The following is a 21422-nucleotide window of genomic DNA, read 5'->3' as shown; positions in this document are numbered from 1 at the left end:
TCCCAATTGTCTACAAGATAAAGCTCAGAATTCTCTGCTTGTCATTCAAGGCATGACACAGTCTGGCCACAGCCTCATTTTTCAGCCTAGTCTACTGCTTCCTACAGGACACCTGCCTTGTACTCTGGTCACACCATACATTTCATTTTGTGCTGTTTGAAATTATTATTTGGTTTTATCTCCCACACCTAATGACAATCTTGATTTCTCTTTCATGGCTCAACTCAAGTGTATTTCCTCTAGGGAGGCTTTTCCTGACATGACCAGGTAGAACTCAACTCATCTATCCCTTCACTCCATCCCATAAATACTTCTATTATTAATACAAATAGCACGTTGTGGCTTGATTTTTCCCATGCCTGTTCTTTCTATATGGGAACTCCTCGGGAGCAGGCACCATGTCTTTTTCATCTCTGTGCCTCCTAAATTCTAGCTGAATGGAGCTTACTGTGCTCTGAACATGCTATGCCTTTTTTGGTGGCATCCACTTTTGCATAGGTGGGTTCCTCTGCTGGGAACACCCTTCTCTGCTAGGCAAACATCTACTTGTCCTTTGAGATCCATCTCAAATGCAGTCTCTCTGAAATCTTTGCACATTCTCGACTTAGTTGTTGCCCAGTCTGTGCTCCCGTAGCCTTCTGGTCAAATCTCAATTATAGTGCTTGCCACATAAGCATTTTACTATAGTTATGAGCTTATATGACTGCCTCCCCCCACCCTGATCTCCCCCACCCTCTTGTCTAGGTTGTGAGATCTTAGACAGCAAATCATCTTTGTGTCTGTAGCACAAAGCACAATAGATAAACAATAAATACTATTTTGGTCTATGATTTAATAAAGTCTCTTATGGTAGATGGCAGCCTGGGAAAAACTACTGGGTAGACCAGTAAGCATTGACTACTTATTTACATAATTGGCGAAGGCACCTTTGAGTAAGTGTTGGGTTCATAGGCCTTTTCTAGGTCTTGACTCTTAACCTCTCCTTGTTACTTTTCCAGGTGCTTATGGTCAACAGTCGGTGCATTGCCCATTCTCACCCTCCATGAGCCTTGGTTCTGATGCAACCTATGGTCATGCAGGGATGCCCTTACACCCTCCCACGATGTCATGAATGGCGGGCAGCTGACAAGTTCCATCACAGCAGCAGCCTCCGAAGCACTTGCCCCCAGCCTCAGGTAAGAGGCTGATAGCAAGACAACGTCCTGTGGAAAAAGTGTGGACACAGGATCTGTGTGTGTTCTTGTGGGTGTCCATGCTTCCTAAAATTCTGGGGGACTCTATATATACGAAACCCTTTGGAGGCCACGGAACCTCCTTCTGGCTCATCCCTTGTCACTCATGAAGCCTTTTATAGGGGGCATGGGGCAAGGAAATGTGTTGGCCTGGGTAGGGCCCATGTGGCTGAGGGGGACAAGTTCCATGTTAACTTCTTAAGAGAGATCCCAGAAGAGTGACCTTTTGGAGTATGACCTAGGACAAGGTGGGTCCTTCCTTTGCCTTAGCTTCTTTATGGCATACTTTATAGTCTGAACCTGTGGAATATTTGTTCTCCTTCCATTGGCTCTTCCTCTCAGGTCTTTAGTCTTATAGCTCCTGGCTCAGCCCCACTAAGAATCCCTCCAGCTTCACACCTGTCTCTCCTTTCCTCTCTCCTCCCTAAGAATAGAATGGTGGTGTTGTCTGTCCCTGCTTATGTATGTTGGTAGGTGGGCAGACTATGTACAAGAGACAGTAATCCCGAGAAAGTAGTCCCCTTTACTGACAATGAGGGAGGTCCATGAGAAGGTTAACTGGACAAGGGGGACTTAACATAAATATATTTTGGCTTGTCCTACAATGCTTTGAGGTCCAGGGGCCATGAGGATGTGAAAAAGTACTGTGTCTCTTAGTATCTCACAGATGGGCTGTGGTGCTGAGTCACTGCTGAGGGTACAGACAGCAGCAGAATATACAGGGAACAGGAAGGGAGGGAGAGCAGCAGCAGGGATTAAGAATGTGGATGCTGGGGAGTCCATTTTGCAGAGAATAATGAGGGAAAAGTCTGGAGAGGCATAACATCCAGCTCTTCCTGAGCGGTCTTCCCACATCTAACCAGAGAGAAATTGCAGCCTCTAACATATTCTCAAGCCAGGTCAGCTTAGTGTACCTACCCCTTCCCCAGATTGGGACTTACATAGGGTCAAGGGATTGAGAAGCTTGGGCCCTTCCAAAACGCTTGCCCTGTACACTGTTCACCCCCTCCAAGCTTCACCACCTAGGCAGAGAGACCTGAGGGCTTCATTTGGTGATTGAGAATGGGAAGACTAACCCCTTTCCTCTACCACTGTCCAGTTTCTTCTCTTTCTTCCCTATGGCACTTTGTCTTAAAGTTTCAAGAGATAAGGAGAGAGCCCCCTGGGGATTGTGGTGAGAAGCAAACATCTTGGCCACAAAAGCCAGAAGTAGAAGGCCATTGGTAGGGAACAAAAAATGTTATTCATCATCTGCCTAGTGTGTACCTGGCTCTGCTAGGGGCACTTGTAAATATAAGGGGGAACCAAGAGGGGAGTCCGAGTGATGGTGTATAATAAGGGAACCAAGTGGGGATTCGGGAAACTAAGAAGTCTGAAGGGAATGAAAGCCTTATATGGGTGGAGCTCAGTTCTTTGTAAACACTTCTCTCAGAACCAGGACCACTTGGTTGTAGCTGGGTCACAAGGAGCCATTTCTAATTCTGGGGCATTCCCAGTCTGGGGGACTCTGGGAGACTTGCTTGAGCCCAGTCATCCCACCATAAGCAAAGCTTTGACCCAGAGCTAGAACCATTCCCTAGTCTTGGCCTGCCATCCCCTGCCATCCCCAATCCACCAAGAATAGCTCCACCTCAGACCCCCAGAAAGGGTCAGGCAGCTGCTCCAGCTATTCCTGTAGGTGGGCCTCAGCATGGAAACAATGTGGAACTGTGGAAAGCCCAGAAGACTCTGTGGGAGATAAACGAGGATGGGAACAGAACCCTTTTTGGTAAAAATGAAGTGTTTTCCCTCAGTGCTGAGGGGTGGGGGCCTAGCTTGGGAATGTTAACCTTTACCCCAGGCAAGTCGGCTGGAGGAAGAGTGGCCACTTCCAGAAGGGGCCCTGCCCCTCAAACCAGTGTCCCAGGGCAGCACAAGCAGAAGACAGGAGCCTTGCTGGCACTGGATCCCTGCACAGAACGGCTGGGTTCCATTTTGCCCTCTCCCTCCCCTAAGGAGGTCCAGGAGGATGTCCACAGACCCATTTCTTTCCCCCTAGACTTAGAGTGCAGTGAGAGGTCTGGGGGGATGGATAATGACTCTCCCTCCATTTCTCTCTGTCTCCCCAGGGCAGGGCAGAGCACCCCCTTGTTTTCACGGTGGGCTTAGATGAATCTTCTGCTGGCCAACTTCCTGATCCTGCCTTCCCATGGCTCCATCCCCAGGTGTGCCACACACATTGCTCACTGCCTCTGAGCACACTTAATTAGTTAAAGACTAAGGCTTATTTCCAAGCCCAGCCTCCTGCCAGGCTTTGGGGAAATAGCTTACCAGAAGTTTGTCACCAAAGTGGTCTGATCCTTTCTCCTAACTCCGGGGAGGCCGAGGGGGGGCTAGAGGCAGAGTCCTTTGGGTCTTCCATGGAAAGGGAAAACAGATCAAGGGAAACTACCCTCTGCATGCCCCTTCTCAACACCGTGGAATGCCCAATCCCACTCCCGCCATCCTTGGCAGCCTGGGAGGGCCTTCCTGGCCCCGGTGTGGCAGGCTGGAAGCGAGCTGGAATTCCCCAGGGACAAAGCTCTGATTCACAAGCTGAGCCCTGACATAGCCGCCCCCTCCAGATTCCTGGGGGGTCAGTAAACAAACAGGGTGACAGCTCCCGCCTCCTGACCTGGCTCAGCTCTGCTGGCCCTCCCTGAGGGAGCCTGCTTAGAGCCTGTCAGGACTCTGCCTGAGGCTCACCAGGCACTGATTCTGGATGCGAGCTGAGGGATAATCATGGAGCTGCCTAATCCTACAGTGGACTCCCCAGGTAGCACAGGTATGATCAGCTCTTGGGGACACAGGGTAATTGAATTCAGAACTTTGCCCCTGAGCTCGGTTGCTCCCTTACTTCCCTTTCAGTATGTGGATGTGAGCTGTGGTTTTAATGTGATGATTGGTTTCCTAAATTGCCTGGAGAGTCTTAAGTGGGAAGGAAACGTGGTTTTGGGAGAAAGGGAAACTAGAGGAGTCTCAGCCACCACCAAAACCATGTTCTTTCTACAAAAGGCAAACAAGTAGACAGACAGGCAGGTGGGTTTCCCCAGGCTGGGATTGAGCAGCATGGGCTGAGATTTCCTCCTCCAAACTCTCCTTCCCTCTGACCCCTTCTGCCCCTGGCTGGGTAGTCCCGGCATTGTGCTAGAGGTAGGGAACTTCTTAAGGGCTATTTGGCACAACCCTCATTCCCCCCAAGCCTTGTAATACCCTTTAGGGTGAACAAGTGATGGGCTCTGAACTTGAGTGCTCAAGGTGAGCCTCTGGCAGGCTCTAAGGCTGGTCCTCTCGGCAGCTGACTCTGGTCAGAGTCGTTTGGAGAGCAGGATCAAAAATGTGGCTTTAGCTCTTTCTCAACCCCTGGAAGATGAACAGTGGCCTTTAGGACTATTTCTAGGCTTCCTGATTGGTAGAAAATGCAGGTGGAGGAAGAGGGAGTGGGGACACCAAAGACTAGATTCATTTGGGAAGTAGGATATCTATTACTGATAGGTCTCTCTGGCTGGTCTACTCTCTCTCCCTGAATCTTTGAGGAAGCCCCTCAGCTTTCTTTTCTAGAAGGTTGGGTAAACTGTGGGACACTGAAATGTGAGCCTACAGCTTACCTTGAAGGCTGTGGTTGCCAGTGTTTGGGTAATTCTGAGCAGATCTTTATCTAAAGCAAATACTCTACTCCCAGAATCCCATCTGGGCAGTAAGTAGTCTTGGCAGAATTTACAGTAGTAAGAGTAATAATGATAGTAGTTAGCAGTTAAAAGTGACTGACCTGTACCAAGAGAGGACCTTGCAGTGAACAGAGCCATGAAGTCTTCCTTTATCTCGCTCGTCCCCTGCACCACCCCCCAACATACCCTGGGACAAGCCCTTCTCTCCCCTTGTTCACATTTGTCCCATTCTTGGCTTGGTGCAGAGCAGAGTGTGGCACACTCTGGGGATCACAGGATATCTGTGTTTCTGTCCAGGTTAGAGCTGCTGCTACTGCCCCTGCGCCTCCTCAGGATGGTGCTGGGGTTTCCTGCCTAAGCCCAAAGCTCTTCAACGGGTCAGTTGGTGCCGCTGGACCCCTAGAACCACCAGCCATGAATCTGTGTTGGAATGAAATCAAAAAGAAGTCTCACAACCTCCGGTAAGGCCCGGCCCCTAGAAACAGGGGTCTTAGGCAATTGGCTGGGACAGTGTGGGGCTCCTTTTGCTGCTGGGACTTGTCATTCTCTCAGCCTGTGTGTCACCCTCTCATCAGCCTCATCATCCACTTCTCCCTTTCCTTCTCTGAACTTTGGAAAGGACCCTGAGTCAGAATTTGGGAGACTTGGATTTGAGCCTGTTTTGTTTTTTATAAATTTATTTTTTATTGGTGTTCAATTTGCCAACATATAGAATAACACCCAGTGCTCATCCCATCAAGTGCCCCCCTCAGTGCCCATCACCCAGTCACCCCCACCCCCCGCCCACCTCCCCTTCTACCACCCCTAGTTCATTTCCCAGAGTTAGGAGTCTCTCATGTTCTGTCTCCCTTTCTGATATCTCCCACTCATTTTTTCTCCTTTCCCCTTTATTCCCTTTCACTATTTTATATTCCCCAAATGAATGAGACCATTGAGCCTCAGTTTTAAGTAGTTGTGTCACCTCGGATATGTGGCTTGAGTTATCTGGATTTCACTTGTTTTTTTAAACTATAAAAAAAAGAATGAAGAAACTGTCCTAACTCCCTCACAATGTTGTTGTGAGGATTGTTATAAGGTATGAAAATGCTTTCTGAACCTAAAAGCACTGATGTATAAATGAAGGATACGATTGCTCCCTCCTCCTCTTCCTCTCATAATTGTCCTGTCTCCATCTCAGTAGATCTTATCTGCTCTTTTCCTGTCCTTTTATGTCTTCTACTCTCATCCATTGGTTATCAGCAAACCTATTCCTCCTCAGGCTAAGGGTAAATCAGTAAGAGCATGAAGGCAATTCTGGTATCAATTGTCCCTCTTCTCCCTACCCCTCAATGTAACCTACCCCCATACTTTTCCTTTCCAATCCCTATTATCAAAGCCCAAACGCCTGCCTTTTGGTAGGCTTTGCCTGGAATGAGGTGGCATAGAGAAGTTGAAAAGAATGCAGGCTCTGGAGTAAATCACCCTGAGTTCAAATCCTAACTCGACCAGTGATTTCACTTTGTGACCTTGGGCAGATTACTTAACCTCCCTAGGCAATAGTAGTACCTACCTCATAAGGTTGCTGCTCTGAGAATTAATGGAAGCAATAATTTAGGTCAGGGGGCTTAGCCCCAGTGGTAGGGAGGCAATGAAGAGTTATTGTCAGCGAAGGGAAATGGGCTTGATGTCTATAGCTAGGCTGGCCTCCAGCTTGCTACCACTTACTTGGTCCTCAGCTCATGTTTCATTTGTGGAAGGAGGCATACAGAGGTGATTATAGTATGCGCATTTTTCTCCATCCATATGTCAAATCTCTAGCCTGCAGTGCTGTCATCCTTTGAGACCCTTGGGTTGCATATACTTCTATGTGTCCTCACACATGTGAGTGCCCACATTCATTCACCTGGCTTACCCTTTCTACTTACTGTATCCTTTCCTGCTCAGAAGGCAGCTCTGAGAAGCTTCCGTTGATGAGTAATTCGGCATGATTGGAGTTCCTCCAGGGCGAGAGGGCAACCTGACGGCTGTCACCCCTAATGCCTTTGCTCAGTTTCCTCCCCTTTCCTGGCCTGATGCTGGGCATGCAACTGAATAAACAGTGTGCACACTGACACTCCCCACCCGTGTACTCACTCATTGGTTTTAGTACTGCACTCCATGTGAAGGTACCTTGGAAGCCTCGGTGGGTGGGTTAGAGGGAGGGCTCTGGGCCTCCTCCTACTTCAACCAGAGCAGCTCCTCTTGAATCTGTTTCATGTATTAAAGTTCCACATAAATATTTGGGGAAAAACATTTTGCCACTTAAAAAAAAAGATTGAAAATCACTGGTCTTATGCATTGTGTGCAGCGCTCGCCTAGAAGCCTTCTCAGACCATAGTGGAAAGCTTCAGCTCCCTCTGCAAGAGATTATTGACTGGCTCAGCCAAAAGGATGAGGAACTGTCAGCTCAGCTGCCCTTGCAAGGGGATGTGGCCCTGGTACAACAGGAGAAGGAGACACATGCAGTAGGTTTGAATTATGGGGGCTGTGGTGTGTAACCTCTTAGCTGGGAAAGGATCTTTTTTGCAGTATTCTGACAGATGGGCACTTAGCCTCTGCTTAGACACCTGAAGTAACAGGAGGCTGGATACAGTTTTACTGGTTTTTGTATAACACTCCACCAGAGTCAGTCAAACCTTTTCTCTTTTGCCCTTTCATCAGAAATTGGCTTCCCTTAAAATCCTGCCCTGATTTTCAGTGGGGACATGGGAAAATGAACATAATATACTGTTAAGTGGAAAAAACATAGGCTACAAAGCTTACGCAGGTGGACCTCAGTTGTACCAAAATCTATGTAGATGTGTGTGCATGTATACACACATACAAAAACAAGAAGGAACTATATCAAAAAGTTCACAATGGTTAACTCTAGGTAATGAAATTAGAGTTCTTTTTAGTTGTCTTCTTCATGCTTTTCTGAGATTTCTAAGATTTCTGTGACATATATTACCTTTTATAATCAGAAACTAACAACAGATATTACTTTTTTTAAAGATTTTATTTATTTATTTGAGAGAGAGAGAGAAAGAGAGAGAAAGCACAAGTAGGAGGCAGGGACAGGGAGAAGCAGACTCCCTACTGAGCAGGGAGCCTGATGCAGGGCCCATCCCAGGACCCCAAAATAATGACCTGAGTGGAAGGCAGATGGTTAACCAACTAAGCCACCCAAAAGCCCCCATATATTCCTTTTTTTAAAGATTTTATCCATCCAATTGAGGGAGAAAGAGAGAGAACAAGCAGCGGAGAGAGGCAGAGGGGAGAAGGAAAAGCAGACTCCCTCCATGCTGAGCAGGGAGCCCAATGCAGGATTCGATCCATCACAACCAGAGCCAAAGGCAGAAGCTTAACTGACTGAGCCACCCAGGCTTCACCCCCAGATATTTCTTAAAAATGAATACAGTAGGGATCCCTGGGTGGCGCAGCGGTTTAACGCCTGTCTTTGGCCCAGGGCGCGATCCTGGAGACCCGGGATCGAATCCCACGTCAGGCTCCCGGTGCATGGAGCCTGCTTCTCCCTCTGCCTGTGTCTCTGCCTCTCTCTCTCTCTCTCTCTCTGTGACTATCATAAATAAATAAAAAAAAATGAATACAGTATGTACTAGAAGAAATAATTGTGTGACATAGCAGAGGTGTACCTAAGGTGACAATGGCAATCATATTGCAATATAAATGTATCAAATCAACATGTTATATACCTTAAATTTATACAATCTTATATGTCAATTATATTTCAATTTAAAAGGTGGATACAGAATGGAATACAGTACAGCAAGAAAATAAACTATAGCTACATGCCACAGCCCAGATGACTCTTAAAAACAGTATGTTTAGTGGGGAAAAAAAAGCCAGATACAAAAAAAAAGAGTATATACTGTATGATACCATTTATATAAGGTTCAAGATGGGCAAAACTAATCAGTGGTATTACAAGTCAGGATAGTGTTTACCTAAGGGGGAAGGATGAGATAATGACCAGAAGGGACCACTGAGTGTGCCTTCTGGGATGCTGGTGGAATTCTGTTTCTTGATCTTAGTACTAATTACAGATATGGAATCACTAATGGAAATTCATTGAGCTGTATATATTTGATTTGTGTACTCTTCTCTGCATATCAACAAAAAATTTGAGTAAAATTATGCTTTTAATCCTGTCTATCTGGTTTTGATTTCTCTAAGCCTCTTACAGGGACTTTCTGGGTCTTCCAGAGAACCAAGATTCCCAACCCTAAATCTCCACATTTCTCTCTACCTTGTGGCATATACAGACCCATTTCATACTAAATAGACTTCCCAGTGTCAAAGTCATTCTTCTGCCCATAGGGAGGACTGCACCTCTTTATGTCTGGGTAGCCCAAAGATACATGATAATGCTAAAGGATCAAACTGCATGGAAGAAAAGAAAGGTTGTCAATTGCAGAATGGAATTTAAGGCAATTGAAAGATTTTACTTCCCTGTTGACTGTGTTGCTACACTTCATAGGCCTTTATGGAAGATGTCAAGTCTCGGGGCCCCTATATCTATTCTGTGCTGGAGTCAGCTCAGGCCTTCCTGTCCCAGCACCCATTTGAGGAATTAGAGGAACCTCGTTCTGAGAGCAAAGGTAGGTGGTCTTCCTCTTTTTTGTCTTCTTAACAATGAACTGCTAAACACCTTCCTGCCTTCCCCCAACTCATTTTCTTAGCTGTTATCTGGGAGGATAATTTTCTCTTAGGAGTCCAAAGCTGAGAGGGAGCAAGATTCACATTGCAAGAAAAAGCGAAGAGAACCAGAACCTGGAGCAGGGGAGACAAACATGTGGCCCAAAGCTGTATGTGGCTCTGTGGAGCATCATGTGTGGCCTTCTAATGAGACATAAAAAAGAAAAAAAAACAAAAGACTCAAATGCATTGAGCTGACTCAGTAAATAAAAGTAGTAGTATGTCCTTTCAATTGGAGAAAAACAATCCACATGGTTTCACTCATATGTGGAATATACGATATAGTGAAAGGGAATATAAGGGAAAGGAAAGAAACTGAGTGGGGGAAGAATTAGAGAGGGAGACAAACCATGAGAGACTCCTAACTCTGGGAAACAAAGGGTTGCAGAAGGGGAGGAGGGTGGGGGGATGGGGTAACTGGGTGATGGGCACTGAGGAGGGCACTTGATGGGATGAGCACTGGGTGTTATACTATATGTTGGCAATTGAATTTAAATAAAATATTAAAAAACAAAAACAAAAAACATACTGCTTTATTCCAACATAGAGAGACATGCAGTGATACACTAATCAACCAGAAAATTAAAAAAAATCTTTTTACAATCTAAAAAGCTAGGTGATGACATTTCAGGAGAAAATTTACTGTGTATCTTTGCTACTGATCCTGGTGACTTCTAGTCCCTTCCCTCAGTAGAGTTGGCCACTCTAAGTCTAGGTTCAAGTAAGGTAGCAGGGTGGGATTCATGGTGATTAGGTCTGAGTGGTAGCCCAGTGAACTCTCTTCTTCAGTAAGAGTCCTCAACCTTTCAAGACTGGCTATGAATCCTCTGGAAAGACTCTTTGTTTTATTTTTTAAAAGATTTTATTTATTTATGAGAGAGAGAGAGAGAGAGAGAGAGGCAGAGACACAGGCAGAGGGAGAAGCAGGCTCCATGCAGTGAGCCCAACGTGGGACTGGATCCTGGGTCCCTAGGATCACACCCTGGGCTAAAGGCAGCGCTAAAACCGCTGAGCCACCCGGGCTGCCCCTAAGGACTCTTTGTTAATTGAGCCCTTTGTAAAGCTGTTGAATCTCTCAGTTTACTTCCAGCTCCTGGGTAGGAAGCTAGTAGTCAATTTACTGCCAAGTGGGCCGCACATAGGACAAGCTCAAAAGAAAGCAGGGCAATTCCAATTAGCCTGGAGTTGTGGGGGTCTGAATCTACTTCTGAGGGGAGAGCTAAGGGAGGAAGAAGAAACCAACAATTTAGAAGCCTAGGTGGAAAAGCTTGGGTAAGTTATGCTAAACTCTCCTGGGCAAAAAATGCCTCCCTTCTTTGGATGGAAGTGGCAGCAGACACTAATGCAAAAATAGCATTCTTGAGTCATGTAAATAAGACTCTTAATGACTTGCCTCACTGCACCTCTTCAAATATTTTACTCACTCTTTACCTTGTCCATTTTTTAAGAATATGAGGAAATAAAAAAAAAGAATATGAGGAAATCTTCATAGTAGGGGAAAGTAACAACATGTTCTCCTGACTGTGGTGGGGGGACGCACAAATCCACATGTGTGATAAAGCACATAGAGCTGAACACACATGAACACATTTTACAAAAGTCTGTCTTGGTCCCTCCTTCCCTGGCCTGTCCCTGCCGGGTTGGCCTGACCTGGCTTCCTGCTTGCTCTTACAGATACCTCTCCCAGACAGCGGATCCAGAACCTTAGCCGCTTTGTGTGGAAGCAGGCAACAGTGGCCAGTGAACTATGGGAGAAGCTGACAGCCCGCTGTGTGGACCAGCACCGCCACATTGAGCACACTCTAGAGCAGCTGTTGGAGATTCAAGGGGCAATGGAGGAATTAAGCAATACTCTGACCCAGGCCGAGGGAGTCCGAGCCACATGGGAGCCCATTGGGGATCTCTTCATTGATTCACTCCCTGAACACATCCAGGCTCTTAAGGTATACAGGCCCCTACCTAACCTGGCTATGGTCCACCCTGATACCTGACCCTCCTCCCAGTCCCCGCTACTGAAACTTCATTGTTGGCCCAGACTGCAAATGAGCCTTTCCCTGAGTGATGGTTTGGGGGGCTGGTTTAGCTGGAGTCTCCTCTGCCCTTCTACTGTCTTTTCTTTCCCTAGTGTTTTCTTTTATTATTATTATTTTAAATTTATTTATTCATGAGAGACACACAGAGAGAGAGGCAGAAACATAGGCAGGGGGGCAGGGCGGGGAAGCAGGCTCCACGCAGGAATCCCAGTGTGGGACTCTATCCCGGGATCTTGGGATCATGTCCTGAGCCAAAGGCAGATGCTCAACTACTGAGCCACCCAGGCATCCCTCCCTGGTGTTTTCTGAGAGCAGAAAAGGAAGAGAGTAAGGACAGTGGCCACCCACACCTGAGTCCAGATGGTGTCATAGCAAGTACCTGGGTCATGCTGTTTAAACAAAAACCTTTGAATGAAGGGGGGGGGGTTGAGGTGAATGACTAACAGTTCCTCTTTCCCATTCTCTGTTTGCTGTGGGACTTGGGTTCTGGTTCTGTAGCTATTCAAAGAAGAATTTTCCCCCATGAAAGATGGAGTGAAATTGGTGAATGACCTGGCTCACCAACTTGCCATTTCTGATGTACACTTGTCAATGGAGAATTCCCGGGCCCTGGAGCAGATCAATATCCGGTGGAAACAGCTACAGGTAGAAGAGAAGCCTGGAGTGAGCCATCAAGAAGAGCTCTGATTAAAAAAAAAAGAAAAGAAAAAAAAAGAAGAGCTCTGATAGAACCATGTTTGGGAGAATCTTCTTCAGGCCAGAAGAAAGCAGAGAGGCATTAAAGTGGGACCTCCACAGGAAAAGAGTAGTAGAGCATTTAGGGCCAGGGAACAGGCTTCTCAACCTCCAGGCTGCAGGGAGTAATTGAAATGAGGATCTGAGAGGGGCCTAGGGTGTAGGCATTTAGGGTGGATGGGGGCAGTGACTGTGGCCTGGCAATAAGGATGCTTTTCTCTGACCCTTGGGAGTGACGTGGATGGGCTGAGGTGGGTGACAGGGATGGGGGGAAGAGCTAAAACCAGAGAGGAGCTAGCCTGGGAGGGCCTTCACGAAGATTTCCAGAGGTGCCTGGAAATCCTGCACTAAATATCTAGAATGAATTCACCGACTTTCTGCCTCTTGCTTTAGGTGTCAATTGGCGAGAGGCTTAAGCAGCTCCAGGATGCCCACCGAGACTTCGGGCCTGGGTCACAGCACTTCCTCTCCTGTACGTGAGACAGACTAGACTTCACTTAGCAGAACCTCAGATACCTTCCAAGAGAGTCTACTCTTGTGCCTTGGGGGCCTGGGAGGAGCCCAGTGTATCTTGGCATCTGCGAAGCACACAGGATAAAGCAATGTAGTACAATGGTTGAAATGACAGGCTCTCCAGTCAGAGAGGCCAGGGTCTGAACTACTGCTCCTTGACTTGATAGCCATGCAAGCTTGAAAAAAAAATAGCTCAACCTTTCTGCACATCAGTTATCCCATATGTAAAAAGAGGGGTAAATATGACCTAACTCATAGGGTTATAGGAGTTAAAGAACTTCATTTTTTCAACAACATTTATTGAGGACCTAATGTGGGCCAGGTAGTGTTTCAGGCACCGGAGTTACATCAGTGAACAAAACAGACAAGTCTTTAGACTTACAGAGCTTATACACTAGTCAGAGAGGCCAGAACATAAACAAGTAAAATATGTCTAAGGTGGGGCGCCTGAGTGGCTCAGCGGTTGAGCGTCTGCCTTTGGCTCAGGTCGTGATCCCAGGATCCTTGGATTGAGTCCTGCATCGGGCTCCCCTCAGGGAGCCTGCTTCTCCCTCTGCCTATGTCTCTACCTCTCTCTGTGTGTCTCTCATAAATAAATAAATAAAATCTTAAAAAATATATATGTCTAAAGCAAACTGGCAACAAGTGCTGTGGGAAAAAAGTAAAGCAGGGAAGACATTGAAAAGGTGGTGTGGACTTGATGAGGGAGGTCTTGCAATTTTGAATGGCACAGTCAGGAAAGACCTCACCAGGAGTGTGGCAATTGAGTAGAGACCTCAAGGAAATGAGGGAATGAGCCATGTGGATGTCTGAGGGAAGAGCACACCAGGTGGAGGGAACAGCAACTTCTAGGACCTCAAGGCAGGGGCATGCCTGAGGAACAGGAAGGAGGCTGGTGTAGAGGTAATAAAGAGAGGAGATAGTGGGAGAGCAGAGGGGTAGCAGGAGACCAGAGCCCTGAGGACCTTGTAGGGTATGGTTAGAACTTGGGACTTTCCTCTGAATGGAATGGAGAGCCTTTGGAAGGGTTTGAGCAGGAAGCTGACATGATCTGACACAGTCAAGTGTTGAGGGGCAAGATTGGGAGCAGGAAGATCTGTTAGGAAGCATAGTGTAATAATCCAGGCATTATTCCACCATAATGAGGCATTATGGTGACCCAGGTCCGGGTGGTAGCGGTGGCAATGGTGAGAATATACGGATATGAAAATTAGTTATGTACACAGAGCACTTAGCGAGGTATCTGGCTCATAGCAGGAATTCAATACATTTTTTAAAAAAGATTTATTTTATTTTTTTATTTATGAGAGACACAGAGAGAGAGAGAGAGACAGAGACACAGGCAGAGGGAGAAGCAGGCTCCCTTTGGGGAGCCTGATGTGGGACACAATCCCAGGACCCTGGGATCACAACCTGAGCCGAAGGCAGATGCTAACTGCCAAGCCACTCAGGCGCCCCAGGAACTCAATAAATATTACTGGCAGTTAGAACTAATCCTATTATAATAACTGATGTGCAGCTATAACTACAGTGGGCTCTTATACTCAGGGAAATTGCAGTGTGGTGGTTGACCAGGTAACTAAGCCTCTCCTGGAACATCTGAAAGATAAAGACATGGAGCAGAGAAGGGCATCCTCTTCTGTAATTCCTCACCAGAGAGAATTAAGCGATACCATTCCCAATTGTCCCATAGGACTGAGAGGCTTAACCTTCCCAGGGGAAAGGCTTTGAGCTCCATGAGGAAAGTAGGGTCCACTTCATATCCACGGCAGCACTGGAGCTACCTGCAGCTGAATGGGCAGAGATGGCAGCCTGCTCAGGGAAAAGATGGTCAGTGTGGCTGAGGCCAGGTATTCCTGCTCATGCCCTTGCCACATCTCTGAAACATGAGGGTATCAGTGACAATTTCTTCCCTTGCCCTAAATAAGTTCAGAGAGAGAAGTGCGTTCATTAGTTTTGCCCCACCTTCAGTAAAGCAGGCATCCCCTTTTGGGCTTGACCTCCTATTTAGGAAGATAGAGAAGATAGAGCGGGGGAGTTGCCAGGGGCCTAAAGAGCTTAAGTGGCCAATTCCTTTCTCTTTCTCTTCTCCTTTACCAGCCTCTGTGCAAGTTCCCTGGGAAAGAGCAATTTCACCCAATAAAGTTCCCTACTACATCAAGTGAGTGACCATCTGAATTAGAAGTGGGTCATTCACCTGCCCACCACCTTCCCTTGCCTTTTTTTTCTCCCTGTCCCTGTCACTCATCTATTGGGATTCCCCCATCCAGTCCAGTTTGTCCTCCTACTCATCTCAAGAGCTCAAGATGCTACCTGGGTAAAGGTGAACGCTTGTGCTTTGGGATCTTCATGCTTCACCCTCAGATCCTGCAGTTCCTTGTGTTCAACCTCTCACTGAGGGATGCACACATGTGTGGGGGGGAGTGTGTGTGTGGGGCGGCATGGACCCTGGTATTATTGATGCTTTTGTTTGTAGCCACCAGGCTCAGACCACTTGCTGGGACCATCCCAAGATGACTGAGTTATACCAAACACTGGGTAAGAATTCGGGGTTCCTGTATAGGGTGGAGATCTATCTGGCTGCCTTTTTCCTATAAGAACAGAAGGGAATTCCATTCAACAAGCAGGCGGGGTGGAAGTGAGTGCCTTCTCATTTCTCCAGCAGCCTTCCTTCCTTTCCCCTCTGCACCTCCCTCAACTGGAGGCTCTGCATTCCTCTTGAACCATTTTACTATCACATTCCGTAATGATGCTTAGAGATGTGATGCTTAGAGATGCTTTTCTGCTTTGAAAGATGCTGTCCAGGCTATGATTATTGTGACTTTCAGGTGCTTTAGTTTTGACTACTAAGAGAGATTCACCATTAGGTTGCAAATTTATCCATGCTGCTGCATGTGAATATAGTTCATTCATTCTCCCTGTTACAGAGCATTCCTTTATATATACCACAGTTTCTTCACCCAGTCTACTGTTGATAGACATTTGGGTTGTTTATAACTTGGAACTAATAAAGACAGTGCTGCTAAGGAGCTCTGGTACATGTGTTCTGGTACACGTGTGCATGTTTTTCAGTCTCTGGATCTAACATTGTTTCAGTGCCTTGTAAATAGACTAAGAAATTTGAAAGTGCAACAGATCCTGAGCAAGAGTCATATTTGACGTTAATTTGTCATGTTTTTACTTTATCAAATCTAGCAAGGTGTTTCCTGAAGTGCTTGATTCAGTTATTTATACATGCACAACTGTGTGTACATATCGGACCCAGATGTCAAATGAATTTCTTACTATGCGTCTTGGTCAATAAATGCTTGAAAAGCATGGATTTAGGATCCATATCCAGCTGGGTTGTAGGATATGTGAATGTTCGGTTTTACCAAGTGATGCCAAATTGTTTTCTGCCAACTTGTTACATTCAACTGATTGTATCAGTTTACCCTTCCACCAGCCTTCCTCATTTATCCAGATCTTTTCTGACACCTGCTATTGTCAGACTTTTGTTTTTTGCCAATCTGGTGGGTGTAATATGGTATTTTGTTGTGGTGTTAATTTGCATTTCCCTGATCGGAGTATATCTCTTTCTAATCTTTGCAGCTGATCTGAACAACATTAAGTTCTCAGCTTACCGCACTGCCATGAAGCTACGCCGGGTCCAGAAGGCACTGCGTTGTAAGCTTCCCATCTCACTTCCCTGTGGCCTCCACCCCACTCCCATTCTTCCTCGTCTGTTGGCTGTTTTCCACTTTTATCCCACCTCAGCTGTCCCCTCTGTCTGTCCTGGCCCTCCCTTGGAGTCAGTGTTCTGCCTTCTGGGGCTGGCTTTGAGGAGGCCACCCTACCCCACGAGGTGGGGGGCCTGCCTAGTGGGGGAGGGGACAGGCCACCTCAAGGACCCTCTCCCAGGGGTTGCCCAAAGCCCAGTCAGGCCCATTTTTTACTGGTTTATATTATGGTTCTTATTTTTTAAAGCAACGCTAACTTTATATGGATGCAGTCTCAAGTGTATTAAATGATATTCTCTAGAAAAAACAAAAAACAAAAAAAACCACTTGTTGATTGGCTTAGTGGGAACTTTCTGAAGGCTGGGATATGCTGACTCTGGATACCTGTTCTTTCTAGGCGCCTTCTATTGTCCCCAAACCCCAGACTTGTTTCCAAAGTAACCCATAATTATCCTCCTACTTGTCCCTTCCCTGCCCAGCATAGATAACCAAGCAACTGTTTTGTGGCGGAAGTATCTCAACCCAAGGTTTGGAGCCATCAGGGGCTTGTGTTCTTTTGGCATCTTAGGGTTATTGAACACAGGAGAACTATTGAATCAAGTGCCAGTGGTTAGGGGACAATGTGGATGTAAATAAAATGTGCTCTCTGACCTTTCTCAGGGACACTATCCATTCAATCTTCCCAGCCCAGGCATGTCTGGCCAGGCAGATTCCAGCATTGACAGTAAATGAGAAAGTCCTCCTGATGTATATCACATTTACCCAGGCATACCTGAGTCTTCATAACTAGTATCTAGATTCTCAGAACAAGGTTCATGGACAAACCTATTTGCTATTGAAATGTGTGTAAAGCCAGAGAGACTTAAAATAGGATTTGACCCTTTAGGAGCTAATACAATAAAGGAGGTGAATTTACTCACATCCTACCATCTTCTTGAAGCTGATGTCAAAGAACAAATGAGTATATACACATTTTGGGTTAATTTAGGAGGCCTTTCACTACCATCCCCCTCTTTGGGATGAGAGTTTTGATGAAATGCAATCTTGTATCATACTTACAAATGATTGGTCTGGAGACTGAGTCAAACTTGGTGATGCTGGTGTGCTATTTCCTTGTCTAGCCTTAGGAGTTCTGTTTTTGGCTATACTTTCTCCTGTCTCTTTTCCTTCCCAGTGGACCTGGTAACTTTAACCACAGCCCTAGAGATCTTCAATGAGCATGATCTGCAGGCCAGTGAACATGTGATGGACGTGGTGGAGATCATTCACTGCCTGACTGCCTTATATGAACGGCTGGAGGAGGAAAGAGGCATCTTGGTCAATGTGCCACTCTGTGTGGACATGAGCCTCAACTGGCTCCTCAATGTTTTTGATAGGTAAGGGCTTGTATCCCTGGAAGCCTCCATGATGAAATCCAGTGGGACATTTGAAGTGGGCATGGTGGGAAGAGGTTGCTTCCACAGTGGACTTGGACTTAGCTCAGCTCGGGGCCTGGTTGGCACAGAGCCCTGCTGGGATCAACTCTGTGAGGGAAATTAATGCCAAGATGTTAACTCTTTACATGTATTCGTGTTCTCAGTCTCTTCTCTTAAACCTAGTGGTCGCAGTGGAAAGATGCGGGCACTGTCTTTTAAGACCGGCATTGCATGTCTGTGTGGCACAGAAGTAAAAGAAAAATTGCAGTGTGAGTACAGCCCCAAGTCTGGAGTGGAGTTGGGCATAGGGAGAGGTGTTGTGGGAGGAGAAAGGGTGGAAATAAGCAGAAGGCACGTCTTAATGACTCAGCAGAGCACTACTCGGACTACATTATAATAGTGGTCCAGGCTATTGCAATGAACCTACAACAGCCCAAAGCTAAGATGGATCTAAGGCCTGTTACTCTTTCTAGTGTCACTCCAAGGGGGTTGGCTTCTTCTGATCCAATGTGATTAATTGACCAAGGTCTGAGCTGGTATCCTGTGGCCTATCAGGCTTATTAGCTCTCTCCCCGTTGGAAGCTCAAGCCATGTCACACATTCTACTGGAGACTTCCCATGTGATTACACAGGCAGGGCACAATTATTAATCCTTATTGGGGTTATTATTGGGAGGTGAATAGGATGTCCTTCTGTCATATTTAACCTCTCTGGTTTATAGTGCCTTTGCCTTTCCCTCCATCCTCCATCCAGTACAGCATTTTGTACTATTCTGTGCTAAGTGTGGCAAGTACAAGGTTCGATCAGATATGGTCCCTGCCTCAAGCTGTTGAGAGTCCAGAGGAGGAGACAGAAATACATAGGAAGCATTTTTGAAAGTGCTAATTAGAATAATCTGAAGGGCAAAGGATATGTGCTATATCAGATCACAGAAGAGGGATGACAGTGGTCTGGGAAAGCTTTACAGGGAAGGAGACAGAGCAAAGCATGTTCATTGCAACACTATTATTGATTTCTCCCCACATTCCTTTGAGAAAGACCAGACAGTGATTATTTTTCCTCAGTTTACAAGAAGAAAACTGCAGCATAGAGAGGTTCATGATTTCCCCAAGCTCCTACAAGCTAGTCAGTAACAGATCCAGAACTAAAACGCAGGCTGTCTGCTTTCTGAGTATTTTCTAAGCCATAGGTGATGGCATGAGACAAGACAAAAATCTTGGAAGGAGCTTCTCTAGGGTCGGGAAAGGACGGAGGTGGTTCTCACTGATCAGATATAGCCCATGTTCAAATACAAGTACCATAGTCTATTCCATAATCATTTAGAGGTAATTATTAGATGATGAGCTCCTCTTTGTGGATTATCCATGCCAGGGTTTCTTTCCATTTGTGTGGAGAATTGAGAGCTTACTACAGTGCCAGACTCCATGAGCTACATGAGTAGAAGGGGACTCATGTTCAGACACCCCTACATCCCATGCCCCTTCATCTTGCTTCTTGAGAATCTGTTTTCCCGGCAGTGTTGTATCCATGTCTGGCACTGGTCTCACATGCAGCCTGCTCTCTGTCTTCATCTCTCACTCCCCCTGCTTCTGATGCTCTGTCTCTTTGAGCCTGTCTCTTTTTCTCTCTCTGAACGCAGAGGATGCTTTTTTTTAGACCCCATGAGCTTCTAGAAGGTCAGGGATGGGCCTATAAGTATTCCGGGTTTCAAAAGTCATTAGCTCAGTCTGTGTGCTCTTTCTCTGTCTTCCTTCCCTGCTCTTTCTCCTTACACCATTCTCTGGCCATTCCATCTTCGGGTGGGTGGGTGGCTGTGACTTATGGTGTGGCCAGCAGACCTCTTCAGCCAAGTAGCCAACTCAGGCAGCCAGTGTGACCAGCGCCACCTCGGTGTCCTGCTTCATGAGGCCATTCAGGTGCCCCGGCAGCTGGGGGAAGTGGCGGCCTTTGGGGGCAGCAACGTGGAGCCCAGTGTCCGCAGTTGCTTCCGTTTTGTGAGTATGGAACTGGGGATGGATGACGAGAGGCAGGGTGGGTGGGAAGAAGGGAGGGAGAACTAAGAGTGAGGCTTCTCATCTGAACTACTCAGATGTAAAGGGAGGTCTGATCAGATGGGACAACAAACCAGAGGGTTCTCTGGACTTTTAAGATCAGAGTTCTGTTAGGGTGGCAGGGGGTGGTGGTGGCAGTTTGACAGCTCAACTAGGACAAGGCAAAAGGTGGACACCTCTGTAGGATAGGCCACGGGCCAACCCAGGCCTTGCTGGCTCTCCTGCCCCTCTAAGGGCGGCCATTCTGGGGACAGGGGCCTCAGTCATTGTCATTGGCCTTCTTGTTTCCCTAGAGCACTGGGAAACCAGTCATTGAAGCTTCACAGTTCCTAGAGTGGGTCAACTTGGAGCCCCAATCCATGGTATGGCTGGCTGTTCTGCATCGGGTCACCATTGCTGAGCAAGTGAAGCATCAGACCAAGTGCTCTATCTGTAGACAGTGCCCCATCAAGGGCTTCAGGTAGGGAAGGCAACACCTGATCATTTTGAATAAATAGACCATGTGACATATAAAAACATACATCATTAAACAATGTATTCTATAATCATATAACTACAGCTAATCTATGGTACAATGCTACATATGGTAATCCTTTCTACTGCAGAATGTTTAACGATTTAAAAAAATTGGAAACGATTAAATACTTCCTTTTGTTTTAGTTTATATTATGAAGTATTCCAGACCTACAAAAACGTATAGAAAAGTGAAAGGGGGTATGGGAGGCAACAGCGCAGAAATAGTTTGTTGATTGTGTCCCAGGGAATATTAAATAGAACCCAGAAACCCCAGCATCCGGACATAGAAGAACACCTCTGAACCAAATGGTATGCTGGCAAGTGGTTCACAACTGACTCCCCAGAAAGCAAAGCAAACAAACAGAAACCAAAACCTGGTTTGTAGTATGTGCTAATTTCCATGATGTAAATACTCCCACTGTGGCTGATGTTGAGAAAAGATGCATGGTTGTACACTAGTTACAACATTTCCACATTGTAGCTATGACAGACTTAACCTCGAGGGCATAGATAATAGAAAAATATTTAGGAGGAGATGAGTTCTGAGCATTTGTTACCTTTGTTTTTAAGATCATTTACTTAATTTTGAGTTTATATATATATTTTACAATGGCTGTATTTAACAACTGGCTTGGAAGATCCCTGAAATTTTAACAGCTGGCTCTTGTGAGCTGGTGTGCACCCACCACCAAGCTTAAGAAAGAAAGCATTATTGCAACACATTTGAAATTTCCCTGGTTATATTCTCCTTCTCCTCCCACTATCCTGAATTTGGCTTTCATCATAAAATGCTCCATTTTTAAACT

General features: G+C 46.2%; 1 protein-coding gene across 8 annotated transcripts in view; it reads left to right on the top strand.

Annotated features, from left to right (window-relative positions):
* The window catches only part of DRP2 (dystrophin related protein 2), a 68205-nt gene that overhangs the window by 10202 nt on the left and 36581 nt on the right, over positions 1-21422 (top strand). For 5 of the 8 annotated variants that reach the window (XR_013375040.1, XM_077889444.1, XM_077889440.1 and 2 more), the window contains exons 2-16: positions 999-1175; positions 3341-3436; positions 5216-5379; positions 7245-7401; positions 9417-9537; positions 11309-11577; positions 12166-12312; positions 12796-12874; positions 15016-15076; positions 15392-15453; positions 16507-16581; positions 17809-18010; positions 18233-18318; positions 19886-20043; positions 20394-20560. Coding sequence is in view for 7 of the 8 variants with exons in the window: in XM_077889444.1 (XP_077745570.1) it covers positions 1059-1175; positions 3341-3436; positions 5216-5379; positions 7245-7401; positions 9417-9537; positions 11309-11577; positions 12166-12312; positions 12796-12874; positions 15016-15076; positions 15392-15453; positions 16507-16581; positions 17809-18010; positions 18233-18318; positions 19886-20043; positions 20394-20560 (1961 nt within the window). In the remaining variant the exon portion in view is untranslated. Of the gene's footprint in view, positions 1-998; positions 1176-3340; positions 3437-3902; positions 4036-5194; positions 5380-7244; positions 7402-9416; positions 9538-11308; positions 11578-12165; positions 12313-12795; positions 12875-15015; positions 15077-15391; positions 15454-16506; positions 16582-17808; positions 18011-18232; positions 18319-19885; positions 20044-20393; positions 20561-21422 lie in introns of those variants that run through there. The other 3 variants (XM_077889441.1, XM_077889443.1, XM_077889445.1) reach the window with 3 other exon arrangements.

This window comes from Canis aureus, chromosome X (assembly GCF_053574225.1).
Source record: "Canis aureus isolate CA01 chromosome X, VMU_Caureus_v.1.0, whole genome shotgun sequence".
Classification (NCBI taxonomy): Eukaryota; Metazoa; Chordata; class Mammalia; order Carnivora; family Canidae; genus Canis; species Canis aureus.
Note: the sequence above shows the minus strand (reverse complement) of the source record. Positions and strands in the feature narration are given on the sequence as shown.